The following is a 17,947-nucleotide window of genomic DNA, read 5'->3' as shown; positions in this document are numbered from 1 at the left end:
AGCTGGGGGGGGGGGGGAGGGGGCAGCCCTCTGTGGTCTGTGTGCGGGGTGGGGTGGGCTGCCGTCCGTGGGCTCAGGCTCCCACCCTGCTGGCCTCCCCCAGGACCTGTATAGCCCGGCAAGTGTGACCTGGCACTGCTGGACACAGGAAAACTGCTTGCTGCTGCAAGATCTGTGCTGCCTTTGCGATGCATCCCCTGTGCATGCAGGAGCAGCATGAGCAGTGGTGCGCAGTTGCGTCCCTCACTGCTGCCACGTGTGCCCGAGATGCATTGCTAGGGCAGTGTGGAGCTCACAGTGGTAAGCAACTTCCCAGTGCACCTGTGCTCTGCCCTGCTGCCCTGCAGCAGAGGCCATGGGGGAGGGCACCAGGCTGGGAGCCCGAGCCCACAGTGCACACCTGCTCCACCCCTGCCCTGTGCACAGATCTGAGGGGCACGGTTCCCCCTGTCACCTGGGAGTGTGCATAGCTGTGGGAACCGGCCCCACCACCCAAGCCTGAAGCAGGGGGAAGCCAGCTCCTGTTCTGCTGCAGCAACTGCAGCCTTCTCTTGGGGGCAAGGGGCTGCAGCCCTGGGTCCCTGGCCCCATAACCTGGCAGCTGCGGGCCCCTCTGGCAGGGCTGGGGGGCAGGGCCTGTGGGTGGAAAGTGAGGGGCACCTGCAGGACTGGGAAGCTGTGGGGGGCCTTTAATTTTAATCATGGATTTTGGGATTTTAATCAGAGAATTTGTGATTTTTTTTTTTATCAGGGGAAACCAGGATCTCAATCTTTTAGAAGACTTCTGTTCCCAAGGAAAAAAAAAGGGCCATTTTTTAAGTGAGTGGATGTCACTGCTCTAGGAGACCAGGTATTTCTGAAGGGTTTTCCAATGGGTTTTTGTCTAACAAGGTCAACATTTTCATGATTCCAGTCAAATAAAACATGTATTTCCTCATGTGACAGGTGCAAGGGGATTTCCCACTTAAAGTATGTAGGATTAGACATTAAGGCAGGTTTCTGCCAGGGGTGGGGCCAGGCAAGCTCCCAAGGAAAGCCTGTGAACCCGGCAATGGTTTCTGAAGGGTGCCGAGTTCTCATACACCACTTCTAAGCACCTACCATTTGTAAGCACACCTCTCTCAAGACTGCCATCTGCTCATGGCACTAATCCAAGTAATGGTGCAGAATATTGCTAAATTATAGCTAAGCAGCACAATTGTGTTTTCATCATATACTGAATGAGCAGACATTTCTGGCATCATTATTTATAGGACATGCAATCAAAAGATAATGGAACAACTCCTCAGCTGTCTTGAATGGGTATATTTTCACTGACTACAGATCTTCAAAGTTCAACTCTAGATCTGGTCTCAGTTGGAAATTCCTAGCAATCCTTATATAAACTTACCCTGATGTTCCAACAAAGCAAAAGCTGAGTTAGGGGGAATTTTTTGTCCTGTCCTACCTCAAATTAAAATTTAGGTGAACCACCATAAGAAACCCAACATTGCCTTATAATGTTGGACAGATTTAGAAAAATCATAGAATCATAGAAAATTAGGGCTGGAAGGGACCTCAGGAAGTCATATCATCCAGCCCCCTGCTCAAAGCAGGACCAGCCCCAACTAGGTTATTTTAGCCAAAGCTTTGTCTAGCCGGGTTTTGAAAACCTCCAAGGATGGAGCTTCCACCATCTCTCTGGGTAACCTCTTCCAGTATTTAACTACCCTCCTAGTGAGAAAATTCTTCCTAACATCCAACCTAAACTTCCCTTGCTGCAACTTGAGTCTGTTGCTCTTTGTTCTGTCATCTGTCACCACTGAGAACAGTCTAGCTCCATCTTCTATAAAACCCTGCTTCAGGTAGTTGAAGGCAGCTATTAAATCCTCTCTCAGTCTTCTCTTCTTCAGACTAAATAAGTCCAATTCCCTCAGACTCTCCTCATAAGTCATGTGCCCCATCCCCTTCACCTTTTTTGTTGCCCTCCACTGGACTGTCTTCAATTTGTCCATCCTTTCTGTAGTGGGGGCCCAAAACTGAACACACTACTCCAGATGCAACCTCACCAGTGCCAAATAGAGGGGAATAATCACTTCCCTTGACCCACTGGCAACACTTCTACCTATGCAACTCAGTACAGTTTGCTGTTAGCCTTCTTAGTAACAAGGGCACACTGTTGACTCATATTCAGCTTGCTGTCCACTGTAAGCCCCAGGTCCTTTTCTGCAGAGCTGCTGCCCAGCCAGTCAGCCCCCAGCCTGTACTGGTGCATGGGATTGTTCCATCCTAAGTGCAGGACTTTGCACCTGTCCTTGTTGAACCTCATGAGATTCCTTTTGGCCCAGTCCTCCAATTTGTTTAGGTCACTCTGAATCCTAGCCCTACTCTCCAGCATATCTACTACACCCCCCAGCTTGGTGTAATCTGCAAACTTGCTGAGGGTGCACTCCATCCCATCTTCCAGGCTGTTGATAAAGATATTGAACAAAACCAGCTCCAGGACCAGCCCCCGGGGCACTCCACTTGATACTGGCCATCAGCTAGACATTGAGCCATTGATTACTACCCTCTGAGCCCGATGCTTCAGCCAGTTTTCTATCCACTGTACAATCCATTCATCCAGCCTGTATTTCCTTAGCTTGCCTGTGAGAATATTGTGGGAGACTGTATCAAAAGCCTTGCTAAAATCAAGGAATATCACATCCACTGGTCTCCCTGTATGCAGAGCCAGTCATCTCACTACAGAAGGCAAACAGGTTGGTCAGGCATGACTTGCTCTTGGTGAATCTATGCTGACTGTTCCTAATCACCTTCTCCTCCAAGTGCTTAGAAATAGATGCCTTGTGGATCTGCTTCATGATTTTTCCAGGGACTGAGGTGAAGCTGATTGGTCTATAGTACCCTGGATCCTCCTTTTTCCCTTTCTTAAATATGGGCATTATGTTTGCCCTTTTCCAATAATCTGGGACCTCTCCTGATATTCATGAGTTTTCAAACATGATGGCCAGTGTCGCTGTAATGACGTCAGGATGCACCCTCAGCATCCTTGGGTGCATCCCATCTGGCCCCAGGGACTTGTATATGTCCAGCTTTTTTAAATAGTCCCGAACCTGTTCTTTCACCACTGTTGGCTGCTTACCTCCTCCCCAAACTATGCTGCCAGGTGCAGTAGTCTAGGAACTGACCTTGCTTGTGGATACTGAATTGAAAAATGCATTAATTACTGAAGCCTTTTCTGCATCCTCTCTCACTAGGTTGCCTCCTCCTTTCAGTAAGGGAGCCATGCTTTCCCCAATCTTCCTCTTGTTACTGAATATCCCATCACTGGCATTTACCGTTAAAGAAGAATGCTTTGAAAAGACTTCATTTCAAAATACAGAGCATAGATCAGTTGCCTCCACAAACCTGACACCTTTGAAGTGAAAGCCCTGGAAAAATTTTTCCCTAGTCATCGACCTAATATTATTCGCTTCTAAATCATGCACCTTTTACTGCTATAAAATGTCAGGTTTGCAACCTAAAAGCCAGGCCTCTTTTCATTAAAAGAAGAGTTTCTAATAACAGCCATGTTCTTTGAAGAGCCTTTATTTAGAGTACATTTCAGAAGCACTGATTGTATATAACCATGCAACTTCCACTCCTACAAAGTGACAGAAAAATCAGCATGTCTATTTATCAAGCAATCATGTAGAACTTGTGTCATTCTTATACGGTTCTGAGTAGTTAAAAAGTCATACAAAGACTAAATTCTAAAAGGAGTTCAGCTCCATATACAAAGTACCCATTCCTCCTCTTTTGTATGACTTAGATTAGTTTCAGGGCTTGTGCTCACTGCTGTTCATGGTCACATAGCTTGATGGTTAGTTGTGCACACAGAAAAAGGATGTTGGACATTTTGCAATCATTTGATAGTAATCCAAATGGTACAACTATTACATACTTGTCTGCCACTAATAAGTGCTAAATTTGTATGTCACATATAAGAATCAGATCATCAGATTATAAAACCATAAGGCAGACCAGTTGCCAACCACCAAAATCCTGCTTCGAAACTCATTGTCACATAACATCTTGCATTCCCTGTCAAATATGGAGTATAAAGTTTGACACAGTAACACCACCAGATTGTTAAAGAACCAAAATTCAGCCAAAGTAGAAGCAATATAAATATTTCAAGGTAGAAATTCAGCTGGGCACTTGACGCTTCTTGCAACTCATGCCTACTCAGAACAGTGATCTGAAACACCCAGTTCACAACAGAGGTGAAAGAGCATATAGCTAGAATCATAAAGCCATGATCCCTTAATCCTCTAGAGTGATGCACAAATACAACACACAAAAAATTACACATTAAATGTCAGAAAGTGCCTCTCTGGGCTAGGGGACATGCTTGCATTCTTTGCCATTGAGCTGAGAAACACTGCTTGCTTCACATCAGTACAGAGTAAATGCCCTGTGTGACTAACCTGATAAGCGCCTTTCTCTTGCACTCTTCCAGAGCACATCCCATGCCTTGTTGGTGGAGTCCTTGATATGCTCACTGAAGGATCTCTTCAAGCGATGTTTCCCTGGGTATGCCATTCTTCGTATAAAATCCACAGCAATACTTCTAGCCCATTAAGATCCAACAGCCTGAAAAAATCCCAGTACATTAAGACCAATGAGAACTCAATTCTTCCAGCTTTCTTCTCTTAGGCAGAACTGGAAAGCTGCCGTATAGAAAAGCTGCATGTAATTTGTTAACACCCCTTTTGGAAGCGGGGAGGGTGGGGGGGGGGGGAGGGAAGAGAGAGAGAGAGAGAGAAAAAACCTTCCAAACAATCTGGGGTCAGGCCAGGCTGAAAAGGAAATAGCAGCCCACTTGGGTCCCCCCTGCCTCAAAGCAAAGAGCAGTTCTGAATCTCAGCTGCCACATTTTATAAACAGACTCGATCCTTTGCCATTCAAAGTAATAAAGTGTTAAGCAACAAGGCGTCACTTGAAACTAAAAAAAATAGGTTAGACAATGCCTCGTACCTTTGAGTTCCCAGCTTCTTTGCATTAACTGTGGGGTAACAGCTTCCTTATTTCCAGGTTTCTTCTCTGTTTGCTTATTTATGACGCTTGTGTTGTAGGTCTCATGCTTGCAGTTCCTTTTCCTCAGATAGAGCTTTTTATTTAGGGTGTTTTTTACTATTTGAAAATGGAGAGCCCTGAGAGGGAATGTTTCTATGCTGTTATCAGTTCAACCTTATGTGGGGCTTGCTCCAAAGACCACTGTACCTGGTGATTTCAGTTTGGCTTCAAAGGGCTGTGGATGAGGCCCTAAAGCTTTGATTAACAAATTAACCCTAATTTTCTATTGTATCTCCCAGATCAAAACTGCCTATCAGATTTCTGCAATCTAAGGCAATTTCGTCGCCTATCTAGTATACTACTACCCCTCTAATGAGTAGTAGTGGATGCCCAGGGTGTTGTATAATGGCCAAAGGAAGAGAAATTGGAGATGCAAAATCTTGGTAAAATGTAACTCATTTTATTTTTGTCCACATGGCTAAGTACAGGCAGTCAAAAAGCCCAAGGCTGAATTGATTCAGTCTTTGCAGATTAGTTTAAGCTGCATGAATTGAACCAACAAGTAAGGGAACAAACATTTACTTTTGATTCCGGAAATGCAGCCACATACCTGCAGTGGCAGTGGCTCAGGCCAGAAGCCGGGGGTGCTAGAAAAACACCTCCCTGCTCAACTGGAGCAAACAGCCAGGGCCACAGCTAGCCTGCCCACCCTGCAAGGGGGGTTTGCAGAGAAGATGCAAAGCATCCTGGGATGCTGGGGGACTATAAAGATCACTTGAATCTGGAAGGGATCTGGAACAGAAGTTCAATAAACCAATTTAACCTAAATCAGTTAAGGTTGATGTGGCATTTATGCAGGTTTATCTTAAACTGGTTTTGGCCATTATAAAAGCAATTTACGAGCACTGAACTTCTGTTGTGTCACAGATTGAAACCCGTTTCTGATCACTTATACTGCTTAATGTGTAATTTCTGTCCCTGTGGGACCAGTGTGATCCCAAACAGCATACAGGAAAACTTTTCTTCTTTAAGAATTTTGGGCCCAGCATCATAATCTGGCTGCCAAGGGAATGATTACGTCTGTATTTACCTTGAGGACCAGTTCCAAAGACCAAGTTCTCCTGTTGCTTTGCAGAGTTCTTTCAACCCAGAACCTGATAACTAGGGATCTAGGTTTTCCGTTCCCCATGGAAAAACAGAGAAAACCATGGATTTCCCTAATTTATTAGAGAAAAAAATGGATTTTCCCTTTTAGCAGAGATACCCACAGATTTCCCACTTTTGCAAAGAGCTCTGCAGGCTGGCAGAGTTCCAGCCTGCAAGAGCTAATTGCAAAAAGGGTGGGAAACCCCCAACCCTGTCCAGAGGGGGAGGGAGAGGAGGAAAGAGTGGGGCCTGAGGCTCTTAGTCACCTAAGGCTTGGGCCAGGCTCACTTTCCTTGCTAGAGCCTGTGAGGTAAATGGGGCTTGTGGGGGTCTTGGGAGTTGCAGATCAAGGCTGGGGGGAAAGCTGGCTGCAGGAAGCTGGCTGGGGGCTGAGGGAGCAGGGAGGTGTTAGGGAAAGACATGGAGTGCCCACCTGGCCAGCAGCATGTGGAGTGCAAGCAGGGCACTGTTGGTCCAAGTGGGCTCCGCACTTCCATGTGCAGCTTCCCTGAAGGGCTGATAGAGCACTGCTCTGGGTCCACACACCGCTGGCTGGGTGGGCACTCCTGTGGGAAGCTGGTTGGGGGATGAGGGAGCAGGGAGGTGTTAGAGAAAGCCCCACATGGAGTGCTTACCTGGCTGGTGGTCCACCACTCCAGGTCTACAAACCACTGGCTGTGCTCCTGCAGGTCCCCGTTGCTCCCCAGGAGCGCACACTGCCACCAGGAGCTGGCCCCAGAGCAAGCAGGCAACAGCAGGGGAGCCAGCTCCATGCTCCTGCTGTGGCAGCTACTGCCTTCTGTTGGGGGCAGGGAGCTGTTGGGGGCAGGGCTGGGGATGGGAGGCAAGAGGCACAAGCAGGACTGGGGTGTTGTTGGGGGAGTGAGGGGCATGACCAGAGTGGGGTGGGGGGCTTGGGCAGAGTGAGGGGTACCAGCAGGGCTGGGGGGGCCTTTAATTTTAATCATGGATTTTAGGTTTTTTATCAGAGAATTTGCAGTTTTTTTATCAGAGAACACCAGGATCCCTGTGGATAACACAGGAGGTCTTTCCAAGGCTGAACATTTGCTCATGAGCTAAGAAAACAAATTTATAGATTTCATAGACGTTAGGGTTGGGAGGGACCACGTAATATCATTGGATCCACTTCCATGCCCAAGGGGCAGGAAGTCAACTAGGGTCAAAGGATCCCAGCAAAATAGGCATCCAACTGTTTCTTGAAAGTGTCCAGAGAAGGTGCTTGCACCACCTCTGGGGGCTTAGATAGTAAAAAAGTTTTTAATTATGTCTAGCCTAAAATTGTTTTGCAGGAGTTTGTGACAGTTGGACCTTGTCTTCCCTTGGGGTACTCTGGTGAACAGGCGTTACCTCAGATCCTGATGAACACCCCTTATATACTTATAGGCTGCCACCAAGTCACCCCCAAGCATGCACTTCTCCAGGCTGAAGAGTCCCATGGCTCTCAGCTTCTCTTCATAAGGCCTATTCTCTTGCCCTCTGATCATGCGCATGGCTCTCCTCTGGACTCTTTCAAGCTTCTCCATGTCCTTTCTGTATTGTGGAGCCCAGAATTGGATGCAGTACTCCAGCTGCGGCCTCACCAAGGCCGAGTACAGTGGGAGGATGACATCCTGGGTCTTGCTTGAGAAGCATCAGTAGATGGAAGTCAGAGTTTTGTTCACTTTACTGGCCATGGTATCACACTGGTGGCTCAGGTTCATCTTGTGGTCAAGACCCCAAGTCTCTTTCAGCCATGGTGCTAGCAAGTCTAGCACTGCTGAGCCTATAAGTGTGATGCGGGTTTTTTCCCCAAGGTGGAGTACCTTGCATTTCCTCTGTATTAAATGCCATCAGGTTTTCATCCGACCACCTTGCAAGCCTATTGAGGTTGGTCTGGATCACCAGCCTATCTTCAAGTGTGGACTCTTCCCCAAAGTTTGGTGTCATCAGCAAACTTAGCCAGTCTGCTTCTGATACCAGAGTCCAGATCATTTATAAAGACCATAAGGAGTACAGGTCTGAGAACAGAGCCTTGGGGGACACCACTGGTCACTGAGTGCCATGTTGATTGAGTTGCATCAACTACCATTCTCTGGGTTCAACCTTGGAGCCAGTTCCCCAGCCATTGAACTGCAGGGTAGTCGAGACTGCAGTTGCCCACTTTTTCCATGAGAACATCATGGGACACCAGGTCAAAGGCTTTTTTAAAGTCCAAATATATGATATCAACCTCTTCCCTTTTGCTCAGGTGATGCATCACCTGGTCATAGAAGGAAATGATATTGGTCAGGCAAGACCTACCCACAACAAACCCGTGCTGGCTATCCCTCAGAATGTTGCCTTCTGTTAGCCTGTCGAGAATGGTTTCTTTGATAATGTTTTCCAAGTTCTTTCCAGGGTTTAACATCAAACTGATTGGCCTGTAGTTTCCCAGATCATCTTTCCTCCCTTTCTTGAAGATTGGCACCACATTGGCCCTCTTCCAGTCTTCAGGGACTTCGCCCGAGCACCATATCCTTGCCAGTGGCCACATTATGATGTCTGCCAGTTCCTTTAGCACTCTTGGGTACAATCTGTCCAGACCAGCTGATTTGTGGGTTTCCAGCCTCTCAGGGTATACCCTCACAAGGTCTACGCCAATGGTGGGTGTATATTCACCCTCACCCTGGTCATTCCACATCATGTCAGGCAGGGCAGTCCCTTTGGGCTGGTGAAAGACCAATGCAAAGTAAGCATTAAGCAGATTGGCCTTTTCCTGGGTGTTGGTTGTCAGCTGCCCCATTTGGTTTAGCAGGGACCCAATGTTGCCCTGGGTTTTTTTTCCTGATTTTCCATGTGTCTGAAGAAGGACTTTTTATTGTCCTTGATTCGTGTAGCCAGTTAGGGTTCAGTTACAGCCTTGACTTTCCTAGTTCACTCCCTACAGGTGTGGACCAGTGCAGTATACTCCTCCTCAGTGGTCTTTCCTGTCTTCCATCCTTTATAAGCCTCTCTTTCTAGATGTAGGAGGTCCATGAGTTCCCTGTTGAGCCAAGGGGGTTGCTGAGCCCTCTTACTACCTTTCCTATGAGTTGGAATGGACTTCCCTTGTGCTTCTAGGATCACTTCCTTAAGGAGCAACCATTCATCATGAACCACCACCCTCCCTGTCATATCATGGCCTCTCAGGGCCTTGACAACAAGCCTCCTGAGCTTATGAAAGTCAGCTTTCCTAAAGTCAAGGATTTCTGCATTGCTGACTGACTTGCCAGTTTTGCGATGAATAATGAAAGTGATCAACTTGTGGTCACTGTCTCCCAGCTTCCCTTTGATTCTTAGGTCACTGATTAGATCATCCCCTTTGGCCAGTACCAGGTCCAGCAGAGGCTTACCTCTTGTTGGCCCATAAACTTATTGAGACAGGTAGAGCTCATCCACGCATGTGAGGAAACTTTGTGACCAATCAGATTTGGTTGAGCGCTCTTCCCATGAGATGTCTGGGTAGTTGAAGTCTCCCATGACAACCATGCACCGAGAGCGTGCAGCCTCAACCAGTTCCCTAGTGAATTCATGGTCAAGCTCTTGTTCTTGATTTGGAGGTCTGTAGTAGACTCCTACCATTGTATCCCCTTCACCATGTTCCCCTCAGATTTTAACCCAGAGGGTCTCCAGTTGTGCTCCTTGTGTGCCAACCTCCACTTGTAGGGACGTGTATTGCCCCTTCACAGAGAGAGCTACACTACTGCCCCTTTTTTCAGCATGATCTGTCCTGTACAGGGCATAGCCATCTATACCCATGGTCCAGTCATAGGAGGAGTCCCACCAGGTTTCCCTTATTCCTATGAAATCATAGTCATTTCTGTTTAGAAGAAGGACCAGTCCCCAAGCTCCTAGCATTTGGGTACAGGCAGATAAGTGTGCTGCTGGAGGCCCTAGGCTTTCTTGCACTCCTGGAAAAGCTCTGTTCCTGGCCTGGGGCAGGAGTGGGCTCCCTTGGGCAGCCTAACCTGCTGATTTTGTGACTGATGCTTGGTGAGCTTGCTCCGGTGGTTGTCTACCCACCCACCTGGAAGGTTAGTTTAAAGCCTGGGCAAACTTGGTCAGCCATTCGGGCTGAGAAGAGCTTCTGTCTCAATGGAGTGAGGTGGAGGCATCTCTTCCCAACATACCGCTGCCTCTCTCTCTGAACCTGTATAGGTGAGGCCAGGATGCAGCAGCTGCTAGCTCCCACTGAGGAGACAGCATTTTACTTTTAGTAAGTTTTTTTTCTGGTGATTACATGCAAAATAAGGGGAATGCCAGTTTTTGCAGTGATCATGGAAACTGCCTTTTTTGCAATGTCCATGAAAGTTGTGAAATTGTGAATTGAATAGATCCCTAATCATAGTGACATCCAAGAAAACAACTGTAACTCAGGATTAATCCTGATAAGCCCATGGCTTTCCTACAGAGAATTCAAATAGCCTTGCTTTTGGGGAAATTACTCTTCATTTACTATCCATATTATCCTTTGACTGGATATCAGTGGTCCCAAAAGGCCAAATATATCTTGGCTCTAGAGACCATTTCAACTCTCATATAGCTTTACACATTAAAAATAATGACAGAGTGGTAGATGGAATACATTTGGCTTTCCTCCTCCCACTGAATGAGATCAGGCATTTCATCTACCAGAGCAACTGGGGTACAGGTGTTCTAGCACTTACATAACAATTACCTCAACTTTCACTCTGTATGATCCAACTTCCAAACTGTTTTCAGGTAAGAATTTCCCTGAATTAGCAGATAATTGTGCCTGGAGGTGGAATTCAAAATTACCATAATAAATACAAAGGCCTGAAAGGTTAAGTGGGGATTTTATTAATGAAGGAGGTTAACTTGACAATGGATCAGTAATGAGGAAAAAGAGCCAATATTTTTATTCTATTTCAGATTTTTTTTATGTATATTTAGAGCAGTCTATATTCAGGAAGATTATTTTCTGTTGAAATGTTTTCCTCTGCAGTATTAAGTCAATTTAGATTAACTGCCATTTTGAAAATCTTTTGCAGTTTTATCAGTTGTATGTCTTCCACAACAGGATAACTATATGGCTTATAATAGACAATGGATTTTACCATCAATTAGGAAAATGAAGTGTTAAGGTCTAGATCACTAGAAAAAACATTCTTTATTTTTTTTTAATCAAAAGTGTAGATCAAATTTAGATCACCAGAACAATGCCAAATTCCTCATTTAATTCTTTCTGTGTTTGGATTGTGGATTATATTATGCACAGTTGTACCAACCTTTAACACGTACTATCAGAGATTTCTTTACTTAAATTGGCATTTTGAAAGACTGATCATTAATTTCAGAATAGCATTCACCAGCATAAACCAGCCTTGTTCATAAATTGTGGGGTTAAATAAATTAGTTTTGCAGTATACATGGCTTCCTGACTGTAGCAATTAACAGCATCTAGAATTTTTTTCATATGGAAAAAAATTCTGCTCTGATTTACTTTGGTGTCAAACTAGCTATTTAATTGACTTGAGTGGAATTTTTCCAAACATACTCCAGCAGAAGACAGCAGACTTTATTCAGAATTTGCTCTAGCTCAGTGGTCTTCAACTTTTTTAAGTAGGAGATCACCTTTGGCATTTAAAAGTAACCCAAGATCTACCATGCAACTCGCACCCAGCAGGTAAGTCTGTGGAGAGGGAAGGGGGTGGGGTAGATCAAGGCAGAGGAAGAAAAATTATTTGGGGGTGGCCAGGGCCCCACTCAACTTACCCCTGCTCCTGCCTCTGGCACTGGCCCTCACCAGGGGGGCCTCAGTCTAGCCCCTGCCCCTTCCTTCTCCCACAAACAGACCTGCTGGGCTGGGGCACACACATGCATGCATGTGGGCACTCAGCTTCCCACCCTAGCCTTGGATTGATTCCAAGAGGATCCAAGATTTACCACAAAAGGCTCTGAGATCTACTGGATCCACTGGCTGGTGACCACTGCTTTAGCTGGAACTGGCCATTTGCTCTGTATTTCATAGTGCTTTTCCAAACCAGAAGAAATAATGATTTTTTTAGTTGTAATAAGTGAATTCAGAAATCATTAATTTTGTTCACTTTTACATTTAGAGGAATTGTGTATACTGATAAACTGATTCAAAAGCCCTTTATTGAGAATTAATGAGCACAATTTAACTCTTTTCTCCCAGAGTGTAGAAATAAGAGCAAGTATTGGCTTCCAGAGAGATTCAAGGCACTGGTGTTTCCAAAGAGGTACTAAGCAAAACAAGTGTCAGGAAGTAAGGCATAGTTATCTGATGGTTTTCTTCTAATATGCTGATTAATGGGCATATGATGCTAGTTCCATATTGATAATAAAAGTGGCTTGTTTATAAGAACATATTTGTTTGCCTTTAAAGTCAATTTGTGTACAGTAAAAATAAATGCATAACAAATCTTATCAGGGTATAAGTTATACTGCTGTATGTATATCTTTTATTACATCCTTTGGTGTCTGTGTAGGGTAAAACACAGGCCTGCCAAGCAGACAAATGGTTCTTCCTCCCATTGCATATTATGCATGTTTTAAACTGAGATGAGTTGTAAATACCAGTGAGGAGAGGGGTGCCAGAAAAACAACCAGGAGATAAGATGGTGCAATCTCCATTCCTGGGGAATTTAGGATGATGCTATAACTAATGGAGTTGAATTAAGATAGGAATATTTATGCTGAGTGAGGAGAAAGCTTCCTACAGAGATAAAGTGGTAGAAACCCTATTAGTTGGAACTGAAGTTCAAGCTGGTCAAAGCAATAGTATAATAATATGCAGTTTTGACCAGTGGCCCATTGCAAGAGGATTACTCTACCTGTTGTGTGGTCAGGGATAGAGTGTCTGTGCTCCAGGGAAACCTGTGCTGATGGGTGATTATTGCAGGGTTGAGGCTCAGATTCCTGGTTCTGCAGTCTGCTCAGGATACATTCCTTGAACATAGGGCTTTTTTGTTGTTGCTGTTCAGCAAACCTTTTTCAGAGGGAAGAAAATGTTCAGGTCACTTGGAGCTGTAGTTTGTGCATACATTAGTTTCCATCCCACACTAGGGTAGTTGTAGCTGTTATGGTCCAGGGAATCCATGTGTCTGTGCTGGTTTTGGAACATACCAGTTCCAAACATCCTCTCCCTACCTCTTTTTAAATATATATGATCCCCTGTAGAAAGCACTTAGGGACTAGATCAAAATTACCCCTGCTGTAGCCACTGTTTGTTTTTTTTCTCTGTACTGCTCTTCCCACTCCCAAAAGGTCAGGGGATTCACTCATGGTCCCTCTCTGGAAGGGAAGGCTGGGGAAGGGAATTCTAACCAATTCATGTTTGCACCTGAATCTGGGGAGAGCAGGTGAGTACAGTTGCTCTGTGCTTGGCCCAGCATTACCTAGGAACAGTCAGTCCTGTTCTTTTCTTCCCCTGTAGGCTTTGATGCCTGTGCTGAAATATTCAGGAAGCTGTGTGGGAGGGAACCAATTTCATACCATTTGTTATGTAAAAATCATTTAAGAGGAAGCAGTTTCCTGGGTGTTGGTTTCTCCCAGTTTACTAGCCTTCCACGAGGGACTTTCTGACACCTTGACAGAAACTATGAAAGGAGCAACTTGTAGCACTAAAACTTCCCCGGGACAGCCTGCCATTTCTCTTTCTACAGTATTAATTCTGCCTAGGCTGTGGTCTTTTGTATCAAGTACCTCTGATTCACTGTCTGATCACCAGGGATCTGGGTTTTCTTTGCCACAGGAAAATGTGGTAAAATGCAGATTTTCTCATTTTAAGGAGAAAGACAAGGATCACTGGCGATGTGTAGGGAGTGCTTGCAGGTGCATGCGCACTCCCTGAGATTGGCTGCCCCTCTGACGGTGTCTGTGGGCAGTCGCCAATCGCCAGTCAGCACTTGCCACCTCCCCACCCCCACTGCTGACACTGCTGCAGCTGTGTGTGGGAGCTCGCTGCCGCCATGCCCCTGCCGCTGCTGCCTGAGGGCACTTGCTGTGCCCCCCAAGCCTTGGGAGGCATGCAAAGTTCATGGCAAGGATTTTCTCTTTTTAAGGAGAAAAATGCAGGAAACAGCAGGTTTCCCCTTGCAGGCTGGCAGAGATCCAGGCTGAAAAAGGTCTTGGGGGAGTGGGAGGAAGGCAATCAGGCAGGGGGTGCCACATGAACATGGCAGCCAGGCAGCATGAGAGGAGATCCTGCAGCTCCCTGCAGGTAAGTTGGGGGCGGGGGGGGATTGAGGCTCCATAGTGAGGGAGAGAGTTGGGCAGGGCTTGGGCTTGGGACACTGCTCAGGCAGGGTGGTGCATGGGGCCTGGGGCCGGGGTGCCAATGCACAGCTGCGGGGACCAGGTGGGGAGCAGGATGGAGCCACAAGCAGCTCATCTGGGGGCAGCATGGGGGGCTGGCTTCCCACCACTGCATACACTCCCAGCGAGGGGGCATGGGAGGCACGTGCCCCCCAGACTTGTGCATGGGGCAGGGACGGAAGTGGAATGCAGCTGTTGGCTCAGGGTTTCCTGCTCCTCTGTCCTCCCCGGTGGGGGCCTTTGCGGCCCAGTAGGTAATACCTGGTACAACAGGGCAGGGAGGCTCTGTGCCAACACTGGGGGCCCCGTGCTGCCATGGCAAGATGCCCCCTACCCACCCAGCAGCAGTGGGGGACACAACTTCATGCTGCCACCCCTGATACTGCTGGGTGGGCAGTAGATACCTGGTTCTCATGGTACAGGACTCCCGAGCTTCCCTGCCCCACCCTGCTCTATCCTGCCATTCTGGGTCTCACCCACTGGGCTGCCAAGGCCCCCAGGAAGAGGGCAGCAGGGCAGGGAGTCCCAAGCCCACACCTCTCCCCTTTCATGGGCTCCACTCCAGCCATGCCATCCGTGGGGATGTGGGAGCAGGGTTCCAAGCTCCACTCCTCTACAGAAGACACCACCTCCCATGGGTTAAAGCTATGGCTTGAGTGCTGCTAGAGGAGCAGGGGGCTGTGGACCCAGGTCCCTGGCCATGTAGTCCTGGCAGCTGGGGGCCCTCTCCAGCAGGGCTGCAGGGGGTGGGGGCTGTGGGTAAGGAGTGTGGGGCACCAGGAGGGCTGGGGGACTGTGGGTTTGGAGTGAGGGGCACTGGCATGGGCAGGGCATAAGCATATCAGGGCTGCTCATGGACAAACATGGATTTTGAGGTTTGTAATCAGAGAATTTGAGAATTTTTATCAGAATTTGTTATATTTAAACAGCAAACCAGGGTCCCTGCTGATCACAGCTGGTAGAGGTAATTAGTCCTTTAATTTACTCGTTCCAGGATGCTGTTCTGTAAGTTATATATTTTTTCCAGCAAGTGTAAGGACCATATTGGATGCATAAAGGGCTTCACTCCACAATCTGAACACTTTGGTGTGTACATACACCAAATAGAAGGTCTAAACCAGAGACACCCATTGCTTCAGAAAGAGAAAGGCCAGAGCCCAGAGCACTTGTATCTGTCACTATTTAATGCAGGGTGCATTTACATTTGCTAATAATTCAGGGTCAGTTTACTGTCAAGTAAGCTACTCAAGAGTAAATTCTTCTGGGCATGTTTCTACACATGCAGGGATGTGGGAGCAGGTCATGGCAGCAATCTGTTCCTGTTCCCTGTGGCCCTGTAATGGGTCCCTGCAGCAGCCAGGGGCAAATCTAGGCTTCCTCTGGATGCTAGCCCAGGGGCCAGGAGACAGCTGTCTTCTGGCAGTAGGGGGTGGGGTGGGGACACTGCTTCCTGCCTGTGGGAGCTGTCTGCCACCGGGGTAAGCTCTGCCACTGTAGCCTGCATAGGGACAATGTCCCCTTGCCCTGGCAGCAGGGAGCTCCCAGCCTCCACTCTGTTATCACAGGGCCTAGGCTGGGAAATACTTATTTTCCAGTGCCAGGCGTACAGTTGTGGAACCTGAGCTGCAAGATCCTTCTTTCCCGGTGCCAGCTCCAGGGTTGTGGGCAGGTGCCAGGAGATACTTAACTCCCAACCTGAGCCTAGCGGTCGCAGGGCATGGGCTAGGAGGTTCTCATCTCCCAGTACCAGCCACATGGTTGCAGGACCCAGGCTGAGAGATCCATCTCTCCCAGCACCAACTCCATGGTCATGGAGATTTTTATCTCCCAGCCCAAGATCCTAGGGACTGCAGGACTGGCACTGAGAGATAAGGATCGCTCAGCCTGGTTCCCACAACCTCAGGGCTGGCGCTGAATGATAAGGATCCCCCAGCCTGGGTCCTGCAACCACAGGGCTGGCACCGGGAGACAAGGATCTCCCAGCCTGGGACCTGTGACCATGGGGCTGGTGCTGGGAGATAAGGATCTCTCAGCCCCAGCCCTACAATTGCAGAGTGGGGGCTTGGAGCTCCCTGCTGCTTGGTCAGGTGGACATTGTCCCTGCCTGGGCTCCAGTGGCAAAGCAGGCAGCTCCCCAGGGCAGGGAGCAATCTCCCACCCCTGCTGCCCAGCTGACCTGGAGCACATTTGCTCCTGGTCAGGCGATTACACATGCGCTACTAAGTAATCTTGAGTTAAGTTGCTACTTGCATTTGCAGGTAGCAAACTCCTGATCAGAGCCAATTACTGTGCAGTAAGCGTCTGCACGTGTAGACGTGGATGCTTACTGCACAGTAATTAGGTTTACTGCACAGTAAAGTGTGTTGTGTAGACGCACTCACAATGTTGTTATTTAGCTAGTTACGCTACTGCTACTAAAATCCTACCATCTATGCAAAAGTCAATGGGATTGCACAGATGCATTTCAGATGACGGTTTGGTCACAAGCTGTTCATCTTCTCATATCATTGCACAGGAACTGAATAAGAGAGGATATGGCATAAGAGCATATAAGGGGTTCACAAATGTAATACTTCAAATTAAAATAACTAGGCAGTTTTGGGCAGTGGCTGACAAAACCTGCCCTATCACTAGGTGCTGCTGGAATAGGTGAACAGTAAAAAGGCTTTCCTGTAAAACATGTGGAAAATGTAAGGCTTATCAGAAAGAAAGATTCCAGTTGAATGTCAACCTAAAGGGCCTATTTCAGTGCTGAAACTGCCAGACTCAAATACAAAGAGATATGATTAATACATGACAACACAATGCCTAATCATCTTAGACGTCAGTATTTCTGTCACAAAAAGTTCTCCTTGTCACTGGGAGCTTAAGTAGAGTCATTAGCCTTTCAATGACCTGGTTTACATAACAGTGTGTTTAAAAACATTATCTTTGAATTGAACTTGGGCTTGACTTCTGGATTATAGCACAACTGGTTAATTTGAGTGCTTTCCTCTTAATGTTAACTACTTCTGGGGTCTGGATGCTTATGTAGATGGTGAAATTATGTCCAAAATCTCAGCCAGTAACAGTATAGCAAATACTTCCTGTGAGCTCAATCATGCTTACAAGTTATAAGTAACATTAAACACCCACTACTAGACAGCTTAGCATGGGAGAGATCTGAGGGGATGCTGCTTTGTCTCCTCTTTGATGACTGTGCAATGAACCTCTTCTACATAAGATCATAAGATCAAAGAACTTATTCACCTGCATGGTTGCCCCAAGATACACAGCCAGCATATCTGGGTGCAAGCATGTGTCTGAACTACAACAGAAAACAATGGCTAAATACAAGCGTTAATTTTCTACCAGTAAATCTCCCAGAGCAAAAATGGAAGCTCCAGGAGAAAAATAACCCAACTAACAGCCAGTAAAAGTTGCTCTTGGCAGTTTCTCCAAGGAG

General features: G+C 46.9%; 1 protein-coding gene across 1 annotated transcript in view; it reads right to left on the bottom strand.

Annotated features, from left to right (window-relative positions):
* The window catches only part of LOC102564808 (rho GTPase-activating protein 7), a 179,300-nt gene extending 174,615 nt beyond the window's left edge, over positions 1 to 4,685 (bottom strand). Inside the window, exon 1 of the mRNA XM_006263258.4 lies at positions 4,449 to 4,685. Within this exon, the coding sequence (XP_006263320.3) occupies positions 4,449 to 4,563 (115 nt within the window). The 5' untranslated portion in view covers positions 4,564 to 4,685. The remainder of the gene's footprint in view (positions 1 to 4,448) is intronic.
* Positions 4,686 to 17,947: the final 13,262 nt, after the last annotated feature.

This window comes from Alligator mississippiensis, chromosome 9 (genome assembly GCF_030867095.1).
Source record: "Alligator mississippiensis isolate rAllMis1 chromosome 9, rAllMis1, whole genome shotgun sequence".
NCBI classification, from domain to species: domain Eukaryota; kingdom Metazoa; phylum Chordata; order Crocodylia; family Alligatoridae; genus Alligator; species Alligator mississippiensis.
The sequence above is the reverse complement of the archived record's forward strand: the minus strand, read 5'-3'. Positions and strand labels throughout refer to the sequence as shown.